Here is a 22,036-nt window from a genome sequence, read left to right as displayed (position 1 = left end):
GAAGGGTTTGAGCATGGTTCATCTGCCTGGAGGTGAGGTGTGAGAGGCTTTGAAATGTGCAGCTTTTAATTTAGAGGTTCTATCTGATGGGCGGGGCCTTCCTTCTCTATACAGGAGACCCCGTGACCTCAGGGGAGCTCTGGGGCAGAGGGGCCTCCCTGGTCTGCACACTGGGACCTGGACTTTATCATGCAAGGCTCTGGGCAAGACTGGTGGTGAGTTTGTCTCTCCTAGAAAAGTGCCCAGAACACCCGGCTGGCAAGTACAAAGCTACTGCAACTGACACGTGAATCTGTCCTCAACACATGGGGACTGGTTATCACACAGCAGAAACATATCAGCTTGGGGCTTTGAGGATGGTGCCTACAGGGTCCAATGTCACTACAGTTCTGTGTGTGTCGGGGGGGGGGGGGGGTGAGAGAGAGAATATTTGTCATCACGGGATCCTCACGTCCTGTTTTGTTCTTGCTTCATGAAGGCAAGTGCTGGGTTTGCCTTCATCATCAGGGTTAGGGCCACCATCTCGGACAGTCCTTATGCACACAGATCGCTTACTAATGACGGACAGACGAACGGACAGAGGTGGTCGAGGATGAGGAGGACAATGTGTAGGCCTTGGATTCCGAATAACGGAGCTTCATTTCCGCTCCTGCCTCCCTGTGGCGTGGCCTCCAGCAAGTCCGTTCTTCTCTTCGGCCTCTCCTTTTATTTATTATTTTTTTTAGATACTATTTTACTTTATTTAGATTCTATTTTTTGAATCTTTTTATTTTTTTATCTTTATTGTGGAATGTATTACAGATGTTTCTCATTTATCCCCATTGACCCCCTCTTCCTCATTCCCGCCCCCCTCCCGCCTTTTCCCACACTGTTGTCTGTGTCCATTGGTTACATATAAGTTTTTTAGTTTATTTCTCCCCCCCCCCCCAAATGTCCTTCCCTTTGAGGTTTGTCAGTCTAGCAACCATTTGTACTTCTTAATCCCTTCACCTTTTTCACCCATTCCCCCATCCCCCCTCCCATCTGGCAACCAACAAAATGTTCTCTGTATCTATGAGAATGTTTCTGTTCTTCCTGTTCATTTTGTTTGTAGATTCCATTGCCGATAGATATGTATTCATTGCCATTTTGTTTGTTCATATATTTTATCTTTTTCTTCAAAAAGACCCTTCAACATTTCATATAATAACGTTTTGGTGGTGATGAACTCCTTTAACTTTTTCTTGTCTGAGAAAGTCTTTTTATGGCCATCGATTCTAGATGACAGCTTTGCAGGATAGAGTAATCTTGGTTGTAGGTTCTTGCTTTTTATCACTGTGAATATTTCTTGCCACTCCCTTCTGGCCTGCAAAGTTTCTTTTGAGAAATCAGTTGAGCCCTGACCAGTTTGGCTCAGCGGTTAGAGCGTCGGCCTGCGGTCCTGAGAGACCCGGGTTCGGTTCCCGCTAAGGGCGCGTACCTCGGTTGCAGTTTGTCCCCGGCCCTGGTCGGTTGTGTGGGTGGCAGCCACTCGATGTGTTTCTTTCACATCGATGTTTCTCTTTCTCTCTCTGTTCCTCTCTCTCCCTCCCACTCTACCTGAACAAAAATGGAAAAATGTCCTCGGGTGAGGATAAAAAAAAGAAATCAGTTGACAGTCTTATGGGAACTCCCTTGTAATTAATTATCTGCTTTTCTCCTGCTGCTTTTAAGATTCTCTCTTTGTCTTGAACCTTTTGCATTTTGGTGATGATGTGTCTTGGTGTGGGCCTCTTAGGGTTCATCTTGTTTGGGACTCTCTGTGCTTCCTGGACTTGTATGTCTGTTTCCTTCACCAAGTTAGGGAAGTTTTCTGCCATTATTGTTTCAAACAGGTTTTTAATTTCTTGTTCTCGCTCTTCTCCTTCTGGCACCCCCAAGATGCGAATGTTGGCACGCTTGAAGTTGTCCCAGAGGCTCCTTACACTATCCTCATTTTTTTTGGATTCTTTTTTCTTTTTGTTGTTCTGATTGGGCATTTTTTGCTTCCTTAGATTCCAAATCAATGGTTTGCTTCTTGGCTTTACCTACTCTACTATTGAATCTGTGTAAATTATTATTTATTTCAGTTAGTGCCTCCTTCATTTCTGACTGTGCATCCTTCATTTCTGACTGGTCCTTTTTTATGCTCTTGAGGCCCTCACTAAGTTCGCTGAGGTTCTCACTAAGTTCATTGAGCATCCTTGTAAGCAATACTTTGAACTCAGCATCTGTTAGGTTGGTTATCTCCATTTCGCTTAGTTCTTTTCCTGGAGTTTTGTTCTGTTCTTTCATTTGGGACCTGTTTCTTTGTCTCCTCATTTTGGCTGCCTCCCTGTGTTTGTTTCTGTGTATTACTTAATGAGCGGTATGGGGCTAGCTGAGACCAGATGCTCCTTGTTTGAAAGAATTTAGGAAAACCTGAGGCAGGATCCAATACAGGCCAATCCTATGGTTAAGCAACTGGCAACAGCTTGGGTGGGCCTGAAAGCTGGGTGGGTGGGGCCTCAGGGAGTCAGCAGGGCGGGGCTACCAGTGTGAGCTAGGTTGCTGGAGTCCCAGATATGGCGGCTGTCTGCCGCCCCAGGGAAGGGCTCACCAAAGGAACAAAGGCCTCTGACAGCATGTTTGTCCCGGAGAAAGCCCCTCTCCAGCCCTCACTCCAGTGCCAAACAGCTCAGTTCTTCCCTGTGTGTCTCTGGCGCCCCTCGAGCTGCCTCCCCTCCGAGCTTAGAGGGAGAGAGTCCGATAAGTCCGTGCGTGGGCCCTTTAAGGAGCTGCCTGGGGCTCCAGCCGCCTCAGCCTCCCTGAGCCTCAGTTCCCGCTGGTTTTCCAGCCAGAAGTTATGGGGATTCTCTTCCTGGCACTGGAACCCTGAGCGGGGCGCCTGGTGTGGGACGGGGACCCCTCAGTCCTCAGGGAGGACCTTCCCAGCCGAGGTGTCCTCCTGATTTTTATCCGCCACACGTGGGTATGGGACCAGCCCGTCCCCTCCGCCCTCCTACCAGCCTCCATGTGGCTGCTGCTTCAATTCCGTAGTTGTAGGACTGCCATTCAGCTCGGTGTCAGGCGGTTCTGAATGATGGTTGTTCTGTAGTTTAGTTGTAACTTTGATGTGGTTGTGGGAGGACGGACACCGCGTTTACCTACCCGCCACCTTGACCGGAAGCCCCGGCCTCTCCTCTTAAAGGTCTCAGATAACTGTAAGAACACACAGTAAACAGCAATCATGATGAGCTCTTATCTCTGCTCAAATAATCATGAATGCAGTTACCTCGATTCTGTGCAGGGAAGATACCCATGCATTTCACTTACTTTATGTTGTTTCCTGACTAGCAGTGGGAAATGCCAGTTTCATGCAACTGAAGGTCACGTCGCAGAGCCTGGAGAGGACAGGGGCGGTCAGGGTATAACCTCCACTGGGTTCACCTGCGGGAGCTGTGGGCCCTGCTGCAGCTCTGGGGCCTGCATCGGGAGCCTGCTCCTGGAGGGAAGCACCCTGCTCCGTCTCTGCCGAGGCTGGCAGGGCATGCCAACAGGAGGGCACAGGAAAAGTTATTGATCTCATAGCGCCCACCTCCGACCCTGCCCTTCAGGAATCACCACCCTAGAATGTCCTGTCGTTTCTCCTGTTCACCTTCTTCTTCTGCTCACAACCAGAGGTTTTGCATCAAGGTGTTGTGGTCGACCAGAACCAAGAACACCTGCTGCGCGTCCGGACCTCTGCCGCCCTCAGCTTCATTCAGGACAGCATCTCCTCAACAGAGCCGGCCAATTAACCACTCGGATGGCTTGAGAATGTATTTAATGTCACTGCCTAATCACTTTATTAAATGTCACTGCTCCATCAGGCAGGGATCCCTGCTGCATCCCTCCCTTCTCCTGTGCTTCACTTCCTTTCTGAAGCACAGGGCTTCCTCCTAAAAAGAAACCATAATGCCTCCCCCCTGAGACTCGTGCATCTGTACGAGAATCGTGGAATGGCGCACTGGGCGGGCCAGAGGGCTCCTCCTCCCTCTTAGACCATTTTCCGATGACCAAAGGGAGACCCCCGGGGGCGCCCACACGCTTTCGCAGCCGTGGGTCTTGTCAGCGGTGCGGTGAGGTGTCAGTGCCACAGACCCAGAGCGTGGAGACCTGGATCCGCCCCGACATACGTGACCTCGCATCCCCAGCCTCAGTGTTCCCGTCTGCTCAAGGGGAAACCGGCCATCAGGGAGGCGCAGATTGAGTGTGGTTCTTTTATCCCTTCTTCATGAGCAGGGAGATCCACACAAATATTAAATGAGTTATCCTGGTGTTTATCCATGGTAGCTGTTAGTGAGATTAATAATTTTGTTAATTACCATACTGATTTCAGCCCAATTTCTCCTTTTTTTTTCTGGCCCCTAATAATCGCTCAGCTATATCCTAAACTCCTCTAGCATGTGACCCCTCCGCAGCAGTAATTTTGAAAGGGGGGAGTCTATCTCACTTGCTAAGATATAGTACATGAGCAGCTGATGCCCCAGATTCTAACTGCTCTGTCTGGACACACCCAGCATAAATGGAGGTTGATGTCAAGAGGAGGAGGACACAAGGGTCCCCAGAGGCCCTCAGCTGGGTGATCACCTCCGAGTGGCAGAGATAGGCTTCTTATAAGCTCTCCCATTCGGAAGACTGCAAGGCTACTGCTCGTGGGACTTCCTCGACACCTGGTTCTCTACTGAAAGAGCCGCAACACATTAATTCAGGAACACATTTGAGCTAATGTACTCACAAAGGGAAACTCAGGACTTATTTCACATGGACCTTTGGGCCAAAGCTAATTTATCATTTGGGTTCCTGTAACGCTCTGTCTTAAATATGGTCTAAGGAAAGGAAATTATCGGGCTTTCGCAAGTAAATGTATAATTTTTTTTAAATCAGAGCGCTAGCCTCGCCATTATTTTAATCTACTGACATGTCCTTCGGGGGATTACGTCCACGGGCAGTTTTAGGACGAAGGGACACAGGGAAGGTGCTTATTATTTAACCTGCCGCATATTGGCGACGCCACAGAAGTGAGAACTAGACAGTTAAAAACTGCTCGACAGGTCGCTGGTAAAACATTCCCAGTGATTACATTTGTGGAGCAGGAACAGGAAATGGCCAAAAGCGATTCCCTTAAGGAGCCCAATTTTTATACAACTGTCAACACAGCATTTTTTTTTTTTTAAGGTGAATCAACATATTCCAGGGCTTTCTTTAAAATGAAAGTTTTGAAACCAGTTTAAAACTTTCCTAAGAAGAGGTTTTCCTAGTCCACATGTCTTGAGACCCCAGGAAAGTGATGGGGCGGAGACCACGTGACCCAGGGCCAGGCTTTCAGAGGCGCGTTCCTGCCGCGCTCAGCAGACTCGGCCCTGCGAGCAGAGGCATCTGGTTCGAAGCCGATGCTCCGGTCCCAGGCAGGTCCCGGCAGCGCGAGAGCCCGGAGAAGCAGGATTACAAACGAAGAATGGAGAGGAGCTCATGTGGACTCAGTAGAGCTTTCTCCTTTCCCTACATGCTGTCTGTCACCTGTCCTTGCAAAACCCTTGGCTCGCAGGTGAGGTGGCCGCTACCAGCCCCCGATGAGGGCACAGGGCACCCAGGGGGTCAGTGGCTGGACCAAGGCCACATGCTCTCACTGGCTCACAATCATCCCTGGATGAAATGCATGCGATTGATTCTTCCCATCGTTCTGAGGATCAGCTATGTGTGAGTGTTGGAATTACAGAATGAAGACCTGGCCTCTGATCTAGAGGGATCCATAATCTCGACAGGGAAGGTGTGGACATGATCAGATTTAGGGGAGATGATCAGCAGCATTCTGCTCAAGAAACCGCCACGCTCGCTTTTTCTCATGCGGAGAATAATAGCCAGTCCTCAGGGGGCATGGGGAACCCTCACCAAGCCAGGCCTTGGGCCACGTGGGGGAGGCATGGAGTGTTCTCTTCTGTGTCTGCATTATTTTTCTATTGCTAAAACAATAAACAACACATTTACTGTCTGGAAGTTTCTGTGGGTCAGGTCCTAGTGTGGGTCTTTGGGTCCTCTGCTCAGGGTCTCAGTAGACTGAAATCAAGTGTCAGCCAAGGACACAGTTCTCATCGGGGCCTCAGGGCTCTTCCAGGCTCATGTGACTATTGGCAGAGTTCATTTTCTTGTGGCCCTATGACCAAAATTCTTGTTTTCTTACTAGCTCTTGACTGGGAATTGCTCTCAGCTCCCAGAGCCCATCTGAATCCCTTTCCGCATGGCCCTCGTCCGCCAATCACAGCCTGCTCACTGGCTTTCTTCCAGGCCAGCGGGAGCTTGTCTCTCTGGACCTTCGCTTACAGTTAAAGGTTCGCCTGATTAGGTCAGGCCCACCCCGGATACCTTTCCTTTTGATCGACTGATTCATGACCAGATCATGGGAGTGGTATCTCATCTTATTCACAGACCCCGTCCACACTCAAGGGGAGGGGCTTATAGAGGGCATGCACTGAAGGACCCCGGACACTTGGGGCCATTTTAGAACCCTGCCATTTACCAGATTGTGACTTTGCACCCCCTTTACCAGGTTGTAACTTTGCACCCCCCATTTACCAGGTTGTGACTTTGCACCCCCCCGGTTACCAGGTTGTGACTTTGCACCCCCCGTTTACCAGGTTGTGACTTCACACCCATCTGTGCACATCCACCCGACTGCTGCATCAAGTCGTCCCTGCCTCCAAAACGAGCATCCTTCCCTCCCCTCCATCAACATGCCTTTAAAAACAATGCTTTACAGGAGCAACTCCTCACTAATGGTAGAGTAAACAGCACGTGCTCCTGTGTTGTCCGTACTTAGCACAGCGCCTGGCACTTAGCAACCCTCAGCTGACATTTCTCAGTAAATGAGTGTGTGAAGGATCGAATGGGAACCACTTAGGGCATCCTCATGGGATTACACCCTTTTAAAAATGCCCGCCCCCATGTCCAGGCCAGTTCCTCCTTTTGTTATCATCACGTTCTCCCCTGACCTCCAAGGAACCATGCTTGTTAGAAGACATTTGGAGATGGTTCTTCCTTCCATGATTTTATTTTTTACATTTAACTTTTGAATCCATCTAGAACTAATTTTCCAATATGATGGATAAAATATTCCATCCCTTACCCAATTAGTCTGTAATGCTTTTTAAAATAGATATTAAATTCTCATGTATAATGAGCTCTATTTTTGAGCTATCTGTTCTATATCATTGATCTGCCCATTCAATGAGTGTGTCGGTATCACCTATTTTAATTATTGGAATTTTTAATATCTTTTAAGATCCAGTAGGGCCGGCATTGCCCATTATTCTTCTTCAGGCCCCTCTCTCACCCGGTCCATTAAGCCTGGGTCTGTCTTGCACTAGCTCCTCAGACAGCAGCACACTTTGGCAAGGTCTGGACGTGGAGCCAGACCTAGGTTCACGTTCTGCCTCTGAATCTTCCTAACTCCACTGAGTCCCAGGGAAATGCAAACCTATAATAATAACGCTGATGCAACCCTCTTACTGTGAGAGTTAACTGGGGCAACCCCTAAGACCCGCCCAGCAGCGCATGTAAGTGGTCGGCACCTCCTAGCTGGAGTGCAGGGGTGCTTCTGGAGGTCCAGGTACCCATGCTTCTGCTCCTCCATCCTTAGGAGCAGGGACTGTGACGCTTTTGAGGGTATCCTATACCGATGCTGAGTCTCGGACCTCAGACTCAGGCCAGCCTTTGGGCTCAGAGCATCCAGGATAACCCTTGGCCCCAGCCTTTGGGCAGTCTCTTTAGGACTCACGCGGGTCCAAGGGACATCTGGTCTGTAAAGCATTACATTAGTCTGTAATGCTTTTTAAAATAGATATTAAATTCTCATGTGTAATGAGCTCTATTTTTGAGCTATCTGTTCTATATCATTGATCTGCCCATTCAATGAGTGTATCGGTATCACCTATTTTAATTATTGGAAATTATTGTTGGACTGGGGCCACCCCAGAGTACTAGGAGACTCTGAAAGGGGCTGTGAACCAAATGCCAAAGCCCACTTTGCTTGTCCTTATAGGACTTTGGAAGTGCCAAGAAATTACTACCCCTTGTTTCAACCCCTGGGCGCCTATCTCTGGGTTTTGGCAGCCACAAATTACAGGAGCTGGGGGTTGGAAGTCATTCTAGCACACACGAAAGTGGTGCTGGCGAAGGGAGGTGGGTGAGGCTCTGACAGCAAGAAATTCTAGCAAGAAATTACAGACAAGAGGATGGTGCAACCCCGTAATAGTGACCCAGTCCCCTGCATCTGTCCAGAGGTTTACACAGGTTACTGTTATCCTTAGTCCAAGTGCAGCCTGTGATAAATCACAAGGAAGCCAAGAGTTTTGATGGCCAAGGTCTCCTTTCCCTGCACCTTCCCTTCTACTCAGAGGAGACAGGGCATGAACTCATTCGTTCCTTCAGAAAGGGTCTCTGAAGCCTGCTGTGCACGATCGGGAATGAGGATAGGACACAGCTCTGCCCTCGGGAACTTTGACGTTGCCCGGGGAGGGGAGAAAGAACAGGACAGCATCCTTGTATGTGTGATTGGCTCTCTGGGGATGATGATCAGGCAATCGGATTTCCTGTCCTAACTCCATCCCTGCAAGACCTTCTGGAAAAGAAGGGATCCCATGTTCCAAGCCTCTTCATTTTCAATAAGAGAAAACTAAGTCCAGAGAAGGGAGGTGATTTGTCCCGGCTTCAAAGCAGCGAAGGGACGTCACTACTTCGCTGTCCCACAGTCGGTCACCTGAAAAATGGGGCTGCCCTTCACCTTCCATCACGCTCTGGAGGCAGCACACAGTCTGTGAGGAGACCCCTGAAGCCCCCCGAATCACTGTGAGAGGAGGGGACAGAAGCGGATGGTGTCAGGTCATCAGTGGACACGGTGAAGGTTGAGAGCCAGACCACCTAAGTTCAAAATTCGTTCTTCACTTAAAAGCTACTTGAACTTAAGCACCTTCCTTCCCAATCTCTCTAAACCTCATGGTCGCATCTGGAAGATGATGACAGTGGCGTTTCCGTAGCATCGTTTTAGCAGTGATGTGACATGTACATCCACGCGTAGCTCAGTGCCTGGAACGAGGACTCCTAGCATGGTCCTGCCCACTGGTGTTTGATGCTCACGGGCCGTGGGGTCAGCCAGGTGTCCACCTGACATGTCCATGTTCCTCTTCTGGTTCCAGGGGCCCCGGAGGAGCGGCAGGAGCGGGAGCGTGGCGAGAGAATGAAGACACCAACCGCCCGGGAGAAGCATGGGGTGGCAGCGAGGCGCTCTGTTTAGAGGGCTCCGGCCGGCGGCCCCATGGGCAACCCTGCTGGCGCTGGGCCTCCCCGGTTGGGTGTTGGCTGTCTCGGCCACGGCCGCGGCGGTCCCCGAGCAGCATGCGTCCTCCGCTGGCCGGCCGCCCCTGGACTGGCTGCTCACGGACCGGGGCCCCTTCCACCGCGCGCAGGAGTACGCTGACTTCGTGGAGCGGTACCGCCAGGGGTTCACCACCAGGTACAGGATCTACAGGTGAGTGGGACCCCGACCCAGGCAGGGCCTCCCTCGGGACCCCACCCCGACAGGCCCGCGGGTCGGGGGGCCGCAGCGCCCGCAGACCGAGCTCCAGGGGGGCCGGAGGGCAGCGGCAGGGACAATGAGCCTACCATGTTGGCGTTTAAAAAAGGAAGGAGGTAAACACACAGGCTGGAAAACCTGCTGATGCCTCCTGGGGAACTTAGCAAAAGGGTTTCTATTTATAGGTTCAGCTGCTTATAGATTGGGGACGAAAGAGGCGGCAGAGTCAGCGTGTGGCCAGGGCTGCGCTGGAGGTGGAGTCCGGCGGGGCGCCCACGGATGGGTTGGATGCTCCCCTGAGCTGTAATTACGCAGACATGCGGATGAAGGCGGAGAGCGTCCCGCCCAGAGTCCAGGAGCTCTGGGGCGCAGGGCCCAGCCTGCCCTGCCCCCCCCCCCCCCAGCACCACAGCCTCAGGGGCCTGGCTGCGGAAATGGGCGGGATCTTCCTGGCCCCCTGGCCCGTCCTGAAGCATCAGAGCCAGCTGACACGGAGCATGAGACCTACCTGGGCCATGGGACAAGGGACAAAGCAGGGACATATTCCCCACTGCTGGACTAGAATTTTCTAAGCAGGAGGAACCTCGAAATCCTCACCTCAGAGCTCCCCCAAGTAGCACCCTGAACTCAGATGTCCTCTTCCTCCCTCAAGCCACTTGCCCTCCGGTCACTACTCCTTCATCAGCCCTCGGTCCTCAAACACTTCTGGGAGCTGGGCTGAATTTGTTTTCTCTTATCAAAGGCATGTATTTTTCCATTACAAATGAGTTCCCAATGCAAAAAAAAAAAAAAGAGAGAGAGAAAATGTGACAAAAAGCACACTGAGAAACAAAACCAGAAAAACACCTCGTTTAGCATCTAGAGGTTGCTGTTGTTAGCTGTGTGGCGCATGCGTGTCTAGTCCTATGAACATACTCTAGTGTTTGGATCCCTCACTAGATCTGGCACTTTCTACACATTAATTCTTTTATCTCATTTTATTTTTATTGATTTTAGGAAGAGGACGGGAGAGAGAGAGATTTTAGAAAGAGAGAGAGAGAAACATTGATGTGAGAGAGAAACATCAGGTGCCTTCAGAATGTGCCCCAACCAGAGAGCAAACCCACAACCTAGGTGTGTGCCCTGACTGCAAATTGAACCTGCAACCTTTTGGTGTACGGGACAATGCTTCAACCAGCTGAGCCACCTGGCCAGGGCCGTACAACTGGTGTATGGGACAACACCCCAACCAGCTGAGCCACCTGGCCAGGGCCGTACAACTGGTGTATGGGACAACACCCCAACCAGCTGAGCCACCTGGCCAGGGCCGTACAACTGGTGTATGGGACAACACTCCAACCAGCTGAGCCACCTGGCCAGGGCCGTACAACTGGTGTATGGGACAACACCCCAACCAGCTGAGCCATCTGGCCAGGGCCGTACAACTTGTGTATGGGACAACACCCCAACCAGCTGAGCCACCTGGCCAGGGCCGTACAACTGGTGTATGGGACAACACCCCAACCAGCTGAGCCACCTGGCCAGGGCCGTACAACTTGTGTATGGGACAACACCCCAACCAGCTGAGCCACCTGGCCAGGGCCGTACAACTGGTGTATGGGACAACACCCCAACCAGCTGAGCCACCTGGCCAGGGCCGTACAACTTGTGTATGGGACAACACCCCAACCAGCTGAGCCACCTGGCCAGGGCCGTACAACTGGTGTATGGGACAACACCCCAACCAGCTGAGCCACCTGGCCAGGGCCGTACAACTGGTGTATGGGACAACACCCCAACCAGCTGAGCCACCTGGCCAGGGCCGTACAACTGGTGTATGGGACAATACTCCAACCAGCTGAGCCACCTGGCCAGGGCCGTACAACTGGTGTATGGGACAACACTCCAACCAGCTGAGCCACCTGGCCAGGGCCGTACAACTGGTGTACGGGACAACACCCCAACCAGCTGAGCCACCTGGCCAGGGCCGTACATTAACTCACTTAGTCCTTTAAGCAACTCTGTGCCGGAAGAACAATCCTTCTCCCTTTTTCCAAATGAGGAAATTGAGGTTCAGAGAAGTTAGGGAACTTGCCCAAGGACACACGGCCAGTAAATGGTGAGCCAGGATTAGTTCCCAAATTGTCAGGGTTCTTAAAATATATTTAGACATTTTCTATTTCTAAGAGTTTGGGTTTTTTTTTTTTTAACTTCTGCAATAACCAAGGCATCTGTTTAGGTTAATACAGGGTCTCAGAAATTAGGTTTTGAGGTATTCCGCTTCCCCAGATGGTAAGAGCAGACAGAAAGAGGGGCCTGCCTCCTGGCACGTGACTCCCATAGGCACATGCAGACAGCGGGGCACGATCAGGTATTTGAGGGGCTGGCACTTCATGGGTGCAGAGGTGCACAGAAGCGAAATCCCGCCCTTGGGAGTACCTGCCCAGCTCACTCACCAGGCCAGCCCCCCTCCCAGTCCGGCCACGAGAGATCTTGGAGTTCACACTCTCTTCTTTGGAGCCTTTCATCCCTGCCATCCTCCAGAGCACAGTGGCATCCACACAGGGCCCGAGGCAGCGGGGCCAGCTCAGGCTGGGTGTGGCTGAGGGTCACCTGCTGCAGCGACAGCGGAAGAGCTTAGCTGGACGTTCGACAGACCTGTAGGAAACTAGACACGTGCCCCTGTGAAATTCCTACAAGGGGAATTCAGGGTGATGCATCTCTTTATCCAGGAATGTATATTTCCATCCTTCTGAGAGAGAGAGAGAATCTACCCTTCAATGTATCTACCCTTCAATGTGTTTAAGCAGCAAATTCCTCCAGTCCAAGAAAATAAGATTTAATTCATCTTGGATTTTTCAGTTTACCCCAAATCTTCCAGAAGCACTGTTATCACAAAACTATATTAAATATATATATGAATTGAAATGTCAGGCTGAGAATTCCGCACCACCTTCCACTTCGAAGGCTGTAGGAACTGGAGGGAATCAGCCATCATTTCCTTCTCATCAAGCCCAGCCCCCAGCCTGGAAGCCATGGTGGCCCCGAGCTGGCCCGTGGGGAGGACGATCTGTGACCACTTCTGCACTAACAACCGTTCTATCAGCGGCAATGGCTCTCTGACCATGTAATGTGACAAGTTCCCACGCAGTACCATTCCGCCTCTCTGGGGTGTTATTGCACGTGAACTTCGGCTGGGGAAACAGTAACCAGTCGTTCTGACAGGCGTGCAGCATTCTGGTTTGGGACCCTCTGGTGGGGGACGAAAGAATGGTCACCCCTGGCTGCCCCAGGAGCATTCGGGTAGTTATCAAGCAAAGTGGTGGCTCCACAGACACTGGTGGGAGGGGCTGCATTATCCTCGTGGGAACTCACTCTCCTCCCTTCCTCTTTGTCTCTAGTGGCAACTCCCTCAGACAAATGCAAGACCTTGCTTCCTCTGATGAAAGTGGGTCACAGAAAACTGGTAAACTACACAAGAAGGGGCCCTGGCCGGTTTGGCTCAGCGGTTAGAGTGTCGGCCCGCGGACCAGAGAGTCCCGGGTTCGGTTCCCGCTAAGGGCACGTACCTCTGTTGCAGTTTGTCCCCGGCCCCGGTTGGGGTCGTGTGGGTGGCAACCACTCGATGTGTCTCTCTCACATCAATGTTTTTCTCTCTCTGTTCCTTCCTCTCTCCATCCTGCTCTATCTGAAGAAAAAAAACAAAACAAAACAAAAAGCACACTCACAAGGAGGGGTCACCCCAGTGACCAGAAAGAAGGCATTTTATCCAGAAGGTAGGGAGACAAAAAGTTTATAGAGAGTATCAGAAATATAGACAGTATCAGAAATGTTCTGTGGTGCACGTTCAGTCTCAGCCGGAATTCGTCTCTCATTCAATTCTTTAAGAAAGCTGTTGTCTGTAGAAAACAGGTGGTATCCACGTGTGCTCTCCACAGAAGAAAGGAGATGAACTGAGAGGGGAGAGTGAGACTTTCCGATGGCTGCGATGTTTGGTGCAGAATGAAGGCAGCTCTCTCGTACCAGGACAGACACCCTCCGTCCCTTCCAGCTGTGTGAACAGATCAGAGTGAGCACACGAGCTTCTCCTGTTAAGCTCTGGATCCCACCTGTTCTTGTTTGGATATCAGCACATGCTCTCGCTTTGAGGAGAGGACCGGGCGTTCTAGGACTGCTCTGACCTCTCCAAGCATGGGTCCCCTGAGTTTGTCGTTCTCTCCATTTCAAGCTTGTTCTCGTGTAGGTATGTATGTTTCAGAGGGAAGGTTCTGGAGTCAGCTGACCTGGGTTCTCAGCCTGGAGCTGCTGCTCACCAGCCGTGTAAGGCTGGGCAGATGACTTAATTTCTTTGCTTCCCAATTTCCTTCTTTGTAAAATCAGGACAAAAATAGTGTCCACCTAATAGGTTAACGTGAAAATTAAATGTGTCGGACAAGGGAAAGTATGTAGAACAGTGCTTGATAAACACTACCTACCGTCATTAGGTTGTGCTCAACAAATGTGAGCCAGTGCAAGAGTGAGGGGCGCCGGGGTGATCTGTGCGAGGTCTGTGAGGGCTAAGCACTCAGCAGCTTATATCAGAAAGAAGACATTGTTATTTTTCTGTCTTTTAAAAAGCGTATTGACCTTGACCCGTCAACCTGCCTCTGGGCTGGGAGAGGAACTCGACTGAAGAATGGATGGGTCTGCTCTGGGCGTGCTCCTTCTGGTCTGGCGGGCTTACTTGGGACTGGGACAGTTTCAGCACGTTGGAGAGTCACCACAGGGAAAGAGCTGGCCTTCCTTAGGGTGTCCTACTGTAGCCCGTCCCAGGGATGACATGAGCAACCTCAGGATGGCACCGTCAGGAGAAGAAAGACAGTATGTCCTCTTGTTAAGCGTTCCTGAGTAACAGGACAGCTTGACCGTCTCAGCCAGTGTTTGGCAAGCATTCACATTTCACGAACCAACCTCTCGGCATGTCCTCAAGCCCCGTCAGACCAACTCGGAGCCATCAGCCCACTTCTCAGACGCTGTCTCGCAACAGGCTAGTGGTGAGAGCTGCCAGAGCAGAGACCCCACTTCCAGTTTCATCCGTGACCCCAAGCGCCTCCCTTGCTTCCCTCCTTAGCTCCTTCTATAATAGCACGTGGATGGTCAGCCTCTCCCGGCAGCCCTCGGAGGCAGGTGGGGGCTCTTAGATCCAAGGCAATGGGTTGGGATCCCATGCTCAAGGTCAGAGCGATAGAGTGTCACAGCCAGAAATAGCATCCAGGGCTCCTGACTCAGAGTCTGCCGCTCATCACTCTCCACCACGCCCCTTCCCTCCGACGGGTAAGTGCATCTCCATCATCACACGCAACCGAATCAGGCACCTAAATGGAGCTGGCGCAGATGTAAATACGGTTTCTCGACACACTCCGGCGTAACGTCCCATTCTCTCTTTGATACTGATCGAAGTCATGAGCGGTCCAGGTTTTTTTTTTTTTTAATTTCTTTTTGTATTAAGGCTTTAATAGAGAGATAATATGGGGTTGGAAAAAATCCAAGCCACTGTGATGAAACACTTAGAATTGGAAAGGAGCAATTAAAATCGGGAGAGAAAGTTCGAGGCCATCCGGAACCGTGAGCACAGCACGGTGGTTGGAAGGAAAACAAGGCTGGGGGCAGTGCCAAAGTATTGACCTCGTCAGTATCACCTCCATTTCTGGCTGCCTCTTTGTGGTTTTCTTTTCTTTTTAGAAAGCAAGGATCTGGGTACACAGAAGTCTTTGGGGAGAAAAATAAAAAATTACATATGAAATAGATCTCTTCATCAACAATAAAGGACATTTATAACCTGATCACATTCCGGGAAAAATGTGTAAGTTTTGAGAACCGGAGTAGAACAAAGCTGAAGACCAAGAGGGCGGAGCGGTCCCCAAAGGCAGGCAGTGTGGAGGCAGGAACGTGCGGAAGCAGGTGTAGCCGGCCATGTCCACAGGATAAGCAGGTGCAGAGTCAGAAGATGGGGTGAACAAGGGTAGTGAAGGCGAAGGTGTTTTCGGCAGACACCAGCGCGATAAGCCTCAGGAAAGAAAACCTGTTTGCAATTCAGCAGGGTGAAACACAAGGCATGGCGATCGCAAGTCTCGGACCCAGACTGCTCCACGGTGGTGACGCAGCAGCCTCGGCCTTGCCCGGAGCGTCAGGACATCACAGGGGCTCAGGCTCCGCCCAGACCCGTGGAATCAGGACCTGCACACTCACGAGAGCCCCCGACCAGCAGCACGACATTGGAGTCTGAGAAGTGCTGTGTCTGTTACGTGCTCGGGAGACCAAAGGCAGAGCAGGAACGGCCAGGATCAGGGACAGAAGTCTTCATGGGAAGGCAGCCTCTCCCAGGAGGCACTGGAGGTGGTGAGAGTATTGACAGAAGATGTTACGGATGAAACAGAATCGTCATCAAGGTTACATTTGGGAATTATTAGTGCCAAGGTGCATGGACTAGAAGAGCAGATGCAGCAGCTGGGAGAAATACGTAAAAGCAGGAGAGGCTGGAGAGCCCAGGACCAGCCTGTGGGTGCTCCGGAGCCGGAGGGGGAGGGGAGGAATCCGAGGGCAGCTGTGGAAGCCACCACAGGAGGTGTCCAACCTGATTCAGCGTCCGACCACTTCTCACGCACTAGCAAATACTGATTTGGATGAACAGCTGACCCATGGAGAGGCACCATCTCTAATTAAGAGGTCACAGCCCTGGCCGGTTTGGCTCAGCGGTTAGAGCGTCGGCCTGCAGACCAGAGAGTCCTGGGCTCGGTTCCCGCTAAGGGCACGTACCTCAGTTGCAGTTTGTCCCCGGCCCTGGTTGGGGTCATGTGGTTGGCAACCAGTTGATGTGTCTCTCACATCGATGTTTCTCTCTCTCTCTCTCTCCCCCGCTCTATCTGAAGATAAATGCAAAAATGTCCTTGGGTGAGGATTAAAAAAAAAAAAAGAGGTCACAGCCCATGGAAATAGACGACAACCAAAGGCAATGTCAGTCTGCCTGGGTAAGTCCAGGTGGTCTCCCGGGCATTCATCACGGCTACCGGGGTGGAGAGAGGCTGCCACGCAGCTGCAGGGCACCACGAGGGAGCCACGGTTCTCAGCAGGTGGCACAGGCAGGGAAGGAGGGAGGTCTCGGGGAAAATGACTGTCACCCGACTAAACGGGTTGATCTCTGGACTTCTCACTGGATTTATATTTTGACAACGAGGGAGCCCCCTGGGATGGAAGGAGAGAAAGGCCTGACGCACCAACCAGAGGAAAACCAGTGAGAGCAAAGTGACAATGAGCAGTGGCAACGAGCCTGAAGTCCTGGTCACAGGCTGTGCTTCCAGGCCACAGAGGTGAGAGGGACGGAACAAAACGCTCAGAAGTAGCTCTCCTCGAGAGCTTGGTGCTGGCTGAATGCACAGGGCTTCTGACATGTCAGATGCCATCCAGACAGTAGACCCAGCACGAAAACGTCCCCCACAGAATTTCACTCCGGAAGCGTGCATAGTGAGCCCGGCGAGGGCACAGGCCCTGGAACCAGGCCTCAGAGAGTCCTGTCCCATCGCCGACACGAAGATGCCACACCTGCGCCCAGACCTGCATGGAGCCCCCGCTGCGCACAAAGACCCGAGAGAGCACGTGTCCCCTCCTGGAGCAAGGAGCAATAGCACCCGAAAGCCACTCCGTACAGTTCTAGAACCCACGAAGAGCAATATTCACTCACTGAGCATCGCTGAGGGCCGACTCTGGATCCCGATAAGAAAACACGCAACAGGAGGACCCCCTTCTTGATCTGAAGGAGCTTACAGATGAGCACGTTTGGGGGAAGTACTAGGTCACCCAGCACAGGAAGGCCAAGGAAGGCTGGAACAAGAGGTGTCGTGTAGGCAGACCCAGGTGGATGAGCGGAAGCTCTCCAGCTGGGCATTGTGGGGTGGCGCGGTAGAGTACACCCACAGGCGGGACAGAGGTGTGGTCTGGGAACTGCACAGCCCGTCCTCCACGTCTGATGTCAATGGCAAGATGCATGCGGCTGTGCCCTCCTGCCCCCGCCCTGCCCCAGTGTTACTTCCACCACCTCTCATCCCTCCAAAATGCCAAAGGCTCCCTTAGACGCTGGTTTCTTCCAGGACACGGTTTCGTAAAATTCACCCAGAGGGGCTGTCGCTTCTCTGCACCAGGGGAGAGTAAATGAAGCAAAGGGACTCATGTCCGGACAAGGCAGGACCAAAGGCTGCTCCTCTGCTGACTGCCGGCTGCGGGCGGCGAGCAGAGCTGTAACCCACCTGGTCCAGCCGCAAAGCCAGGCCGCCCGTGCGGGGAGGTGGGCCTCCGGGAAGCTGGCCGCACCTTGCACGTGCGCAGTCGCCCCCCCCGCGGGGTTCATGGAGCACTGGCCCGGAGTAGAGCATTCTGGGCGCTGTCGCAGGCTATGAGAGGGAGAAAACAGGGTTCGAGCGATGTCTGGGAATTCAGCAGCCCAGTTTGAGCGGCAGCACACACGGCAAACACACGGACTGTCCCATCTCCGGTGCTGAGAGGAAGCATCTGCTACATTCTCAGCGACTGATGGGGAGAATCGGCCCTCAGAGGCCACGTCAGAATGAGTTCCCAGGATGCCAGCCAGGTCCCCTCAAGACAAGATGACTCTCACCCCCATATTTTCCCATGTGTTTGGGGACTCTACCCGGTTATACACCCTGACTTGAAATAGGATCGCAAAGATGGTCTGTAAAGATGAAGGAAAGCTGTGCAGAAAGAATGCAGGATGGCCAGGGGGAGAAGGCCAATGGTGTCCTTTCCAGGTGAGATTTTCTGAAGAGATCTTGAGCCAGTCAGGCAGAGAAAAAAGAGGATTAATTTTTGCTTTGAGAAATCATTAATTTTATTCATGAATGAACTGGTACGTAGAGACGTGCCCATGTAGAAAACAGGGCACTGGGCTTCCCCCAGACAGTCAGCACATGGTACAGGCAGACAGGACGCTTCCCCCAGACAGTCAGCACATGGTACAGGCAGACAGGACACTCCACCCAGACACTGTCAGCACACAGTACAGGCGGACAGGACACTCCACCCAGACACTGTCAGCACACAGTACAGGCGGACAGGACACTCCACCCAGACACCATCAGCACACGGTACAGGCAGACAGGATGCTTCACCCAGACACTGTCAGCACACAGTACAGGCAGACAGGACACTCCACCCAGACACCGTCAGCACACGGTACAGGCAGACACGACGCTTCCCCCAGACACCGTCAGTACACGGTACAGGCAGACAGGACGCTTCACCCAGACACCGTCAGCACGTGGTACAGGCAGACAGGACACTCCCCCCAGACACCGTCAGCACACGGTACAGGCAGACACGACGCTTCACCCAGACACCGTCAGCACACTGTACAGGCAGACAGGATGCTGGTGAGTCATGAGGTCTGTGGTCTCTTCTTTTCCCTTTTTCTTTTCTTCTCAAGAGAAGAGCTTTTTCTGGGTCAGGGAATCTATTTCTTTTTCTTTATTCAGCTTCTGCCATGTTTATCCCACCTCGGGGCTTCCCACATCTCCCACAAGAGAATTATTTCGGTACACAGGAAGCGTGAACGATGAGCAGCACACGGCGCATTCATGGGCTCGGCACACTTATCCAGCATCCGTGTGCACTGGCCACTCCACGGCTGCTGGGGACACGGCCCAGAACGGGCCCAGCCCAGGCCTCAGGGAGCTCTGCCCTGGAGGGAGACCCCTGGAGCGGATGAGGAGCGGCCTGGGGTCTGTGCCGCAGGACAGTGTGGTACGTGAGGGGTCTGGTTCCCGTGCCCGGCCCCGTCTGCCCACCCAGGACTGGAAACACGGGAGTGTGCTCACGAGGCGCTGAGGGCCAGTGGGACAGGCTTCTTACTAAGCTGGGCGGAGACGAAGGCTTGGGCCTGGACTCCTACACTCACGTTCCTTCCACACTGAAGTTAAGACAGCTGGAGCCGCGGGTCCACTGGACTGATTTTCCTGACCCGAATGACGCCACTGGAGAGGGCGTGGCTGGCGGTGTGCATGTCCTGGCCACCTGGCCTCAGGTGGAGTTCCACCTAGTGAGCTACCAGCAAGGGGGTGGGACCTCAGAAAGACTGTCCCCTGGGGGGCGTGGTATCCAAGGGACATGAGTCTTTCGTGAGCAGGGAGGTTAATGCATCGACTCGACGCAGTGTTGAAACATGGCCCACAGGACAGCAGGCTGTCACCGATGTCTCCGGTTTCCCGTGGGACAGAGGAGGAAGGGGCAGAGCAGAGATGGTTCTGGGAGGGCGAACGCATCCCTGTGTAACTCAGGGAAAGAGTGCCAACCACTCTCACTACGAAACGTCAGTAACACAAATAATAGCTAATATACATTGGGTACTGATCGTATGCCCATTTTATTAAGTGAGGCAGCATTACCCTGATTCAAGGGGCATGCTGTGTGACACACACATTCCAGATAGAGACTCTGAGACTTAGAGGATGTCACGTGACCGGTCAGAGGAAGGGCCAGCATGCAATCCATCCAGTAGAGGCCCTGATCATCACTATTAATGAATGACATCAATAATCTGAGCCTGGATTGCTATGGCTCCGGGAAATGGTGCCTCCAGCTGTGACCACCTGCCGTCCCCTCCTCCCTGCTCGGTGGCATCCGAGCTGGGGGAGGCAGAAGGTGGCCTCAAGGGGCCGGAGGGTGGCTCCTCCCACGCAGAGGTCTCATGGTCCTTTTCCACCAGAGTCCTCCATCTGCACTTGGACTCTGGGGACCTCTCCGTGGGAGGAAGCGACAAATGGCTCTTCCTAAAGCGACTCACCCATGGCCAACGCTGGACGTGGGGCTTTGCACGGCCGGTGTGTTCCCACAAGGTGAGGCACAGATGGAACTCTGTAACCCGGATCCTCTCGGGGGGCCGCCGCATGCCATTTCCAAAACGCAGGATCTCATTTTTGGGCCTGGCTTAGAAAAACTCAGGGTTAAGTCAGTCTCTAGCCCCTGACTTCTGCATCAGAGAGCTATTGATCTATAAACACCAGTATCTACTTGGAAGCGACTTCTGTTCCAGGGGATGTTTTCACAGAGCCAGAAAGACACCTTTAGTTTGTCGGGCCACTTTGTAAATGCGGGGTCTCTTCCAGGGACAAGTGGCACGTCCTCTGGGTCACCCCTGCCCGCCCTCTGCACGCGTGGCTCACGGGATTCGGATGAAGCTGGGAACGAGACCCGGGGCTGGACTCCTGAGTCAGTTTCAGGACTGGCAGGTGTGGGCACAGCAGGGCAGCCCCCCGGCAGGTCTGGGGACGATGACGTCATCTGGCAGTTTCCACTGCCCACTGTGTTTTCCCCTCTGCACCTGATTCTGCCACTATGCCAGGCTCTCCCCCGAGCCCAGAGGTGTGCTTCTCTCTCCCTTCCTGCAAAGAACAAGCCAGCTCTGGACGTCAGAGTGAGTCAGAGTGAGAAGTCCCACTGGCCAGGCAGGAGCCCCGGTGGGGGGAAATGAGGTCACCGGCGCTGCTCTGTGCCCTCATGGCCAGCCCGGTGCCCGGAGAATTCTTTTTCCTTGCGTGCGGGAGAGTCTGAGCCTTATCTGGGGACATGCTAGTGACGGAGGAGGGACAGCAAGAAGGCTCTTTGGGGAGTGAGTTCCCTGGGACCCACAGAGGCATGGAAACACCTAATGATCCCTCGACATGAGCTCCACAGTTGGGTTACTAGCGACAAAGGTAAACTGCAGCGTCGTAAGCCAGCCCCTGGCTCAGCTGCCTCTGTGTGAGCTTGATAACGAAGGCATCAGGGGACAGGCGGGTATGCAAGTCCTTGAACGTCAGCCTCAGACTCCAGAAACTCATGCCCAACGAGACAATACAGTGTGGCCTCAGAGGCTGATACCACGTTCTTTGGTCTTCTGACACCACTAAGCAGGGTGGTGTCCATTTGGGTGCCTGAAGGCCGGGAGGCTAAGCCTGGGAGCCACAGACATCGTGGTGGGCCTGGACAAGAGGCAAAACCTACAAAGACAGCGTGCGGGTGTGCAAGGAAGCCCAATGACCTGGGTGACCGAGCGACACTCGACGCGTGAATCTAAAACCAGCTATTTCCCACCCCGCGTGGACAACCACTCTACAAGCTCTCCCCACCCCCAGCAAGGCGGTCAACGGCCTGGGCTTGAGCAGTTCCATTCCCGCCTGTTCGTGAAGCCCACTTCCTTTCAACAACCCCAAACACTACAGCAGTCTTCCCGACACTGAATCGCAGTCTCCCTTCCCACAATTCCACGTGTGGGTCCTGACTCTGCTTCCCCTTATTTCCCTGGGGTAAGTCTAACTGCCTCTTCACGACCCATCCCTAGCTCTCCGAAGGCCGTTATTATCCCCCCAATTCTTCGACTTGTCAGCACGCGGTACCCCGTCTCCCCCCCGACGCCGTAGCCTCTTTCCCCTCCTCGCACCTTCTCCC

The 22,036-nt window shown here is 52.8% G+C and overlaps 1 protein-coding gene across 1 annotated transcript in view; it reads left to right on the top strand.

Annotated features, from left to right (window-relative positions):
* The window catches only part of BRINP2 (BMP/retinoic acid inducible neural specific 2), a 97,457-nt gene that overhangs the window by 37,082 nt on the left and 38,339 nt on the right, over positions 1-22,036 (top strand). The window contains exon 2 of the mRNA XM_036272713.1: positions 9,210-9,541. Within this exon, the coding sequence (XP_036128606.1) occupies positions 9,279-9,541 (263 nt within the window). The 5' untranslated portion in view covers positions 9,210-9,278. The remainder of the gene's footprint in view (positions 1-9,209; positions 9,542-22,036) is intronic.

The sequence above is a fragment of the Molossus molossus genome, unplaced genomic scaffold (genome assembly GCF_014108415.1).
Source record: "Molossus molossus isolate mMolMol1 unplaced genomic scaffold, mMolMol1.p scaffold_m16_p_20, whole genome shotgun sequence".
Lineage (NCBI taxonomy): Eukaryota > Metazoa > Chordata > Mammalia > Chiroptera > Molossidae > Molossus > Molossus molossus.
The sequence above is the reverse complement of the archived record's forward strand: the minus strand, read 5'-3'. Positions and strand labels throughout refer to the sequence as shown.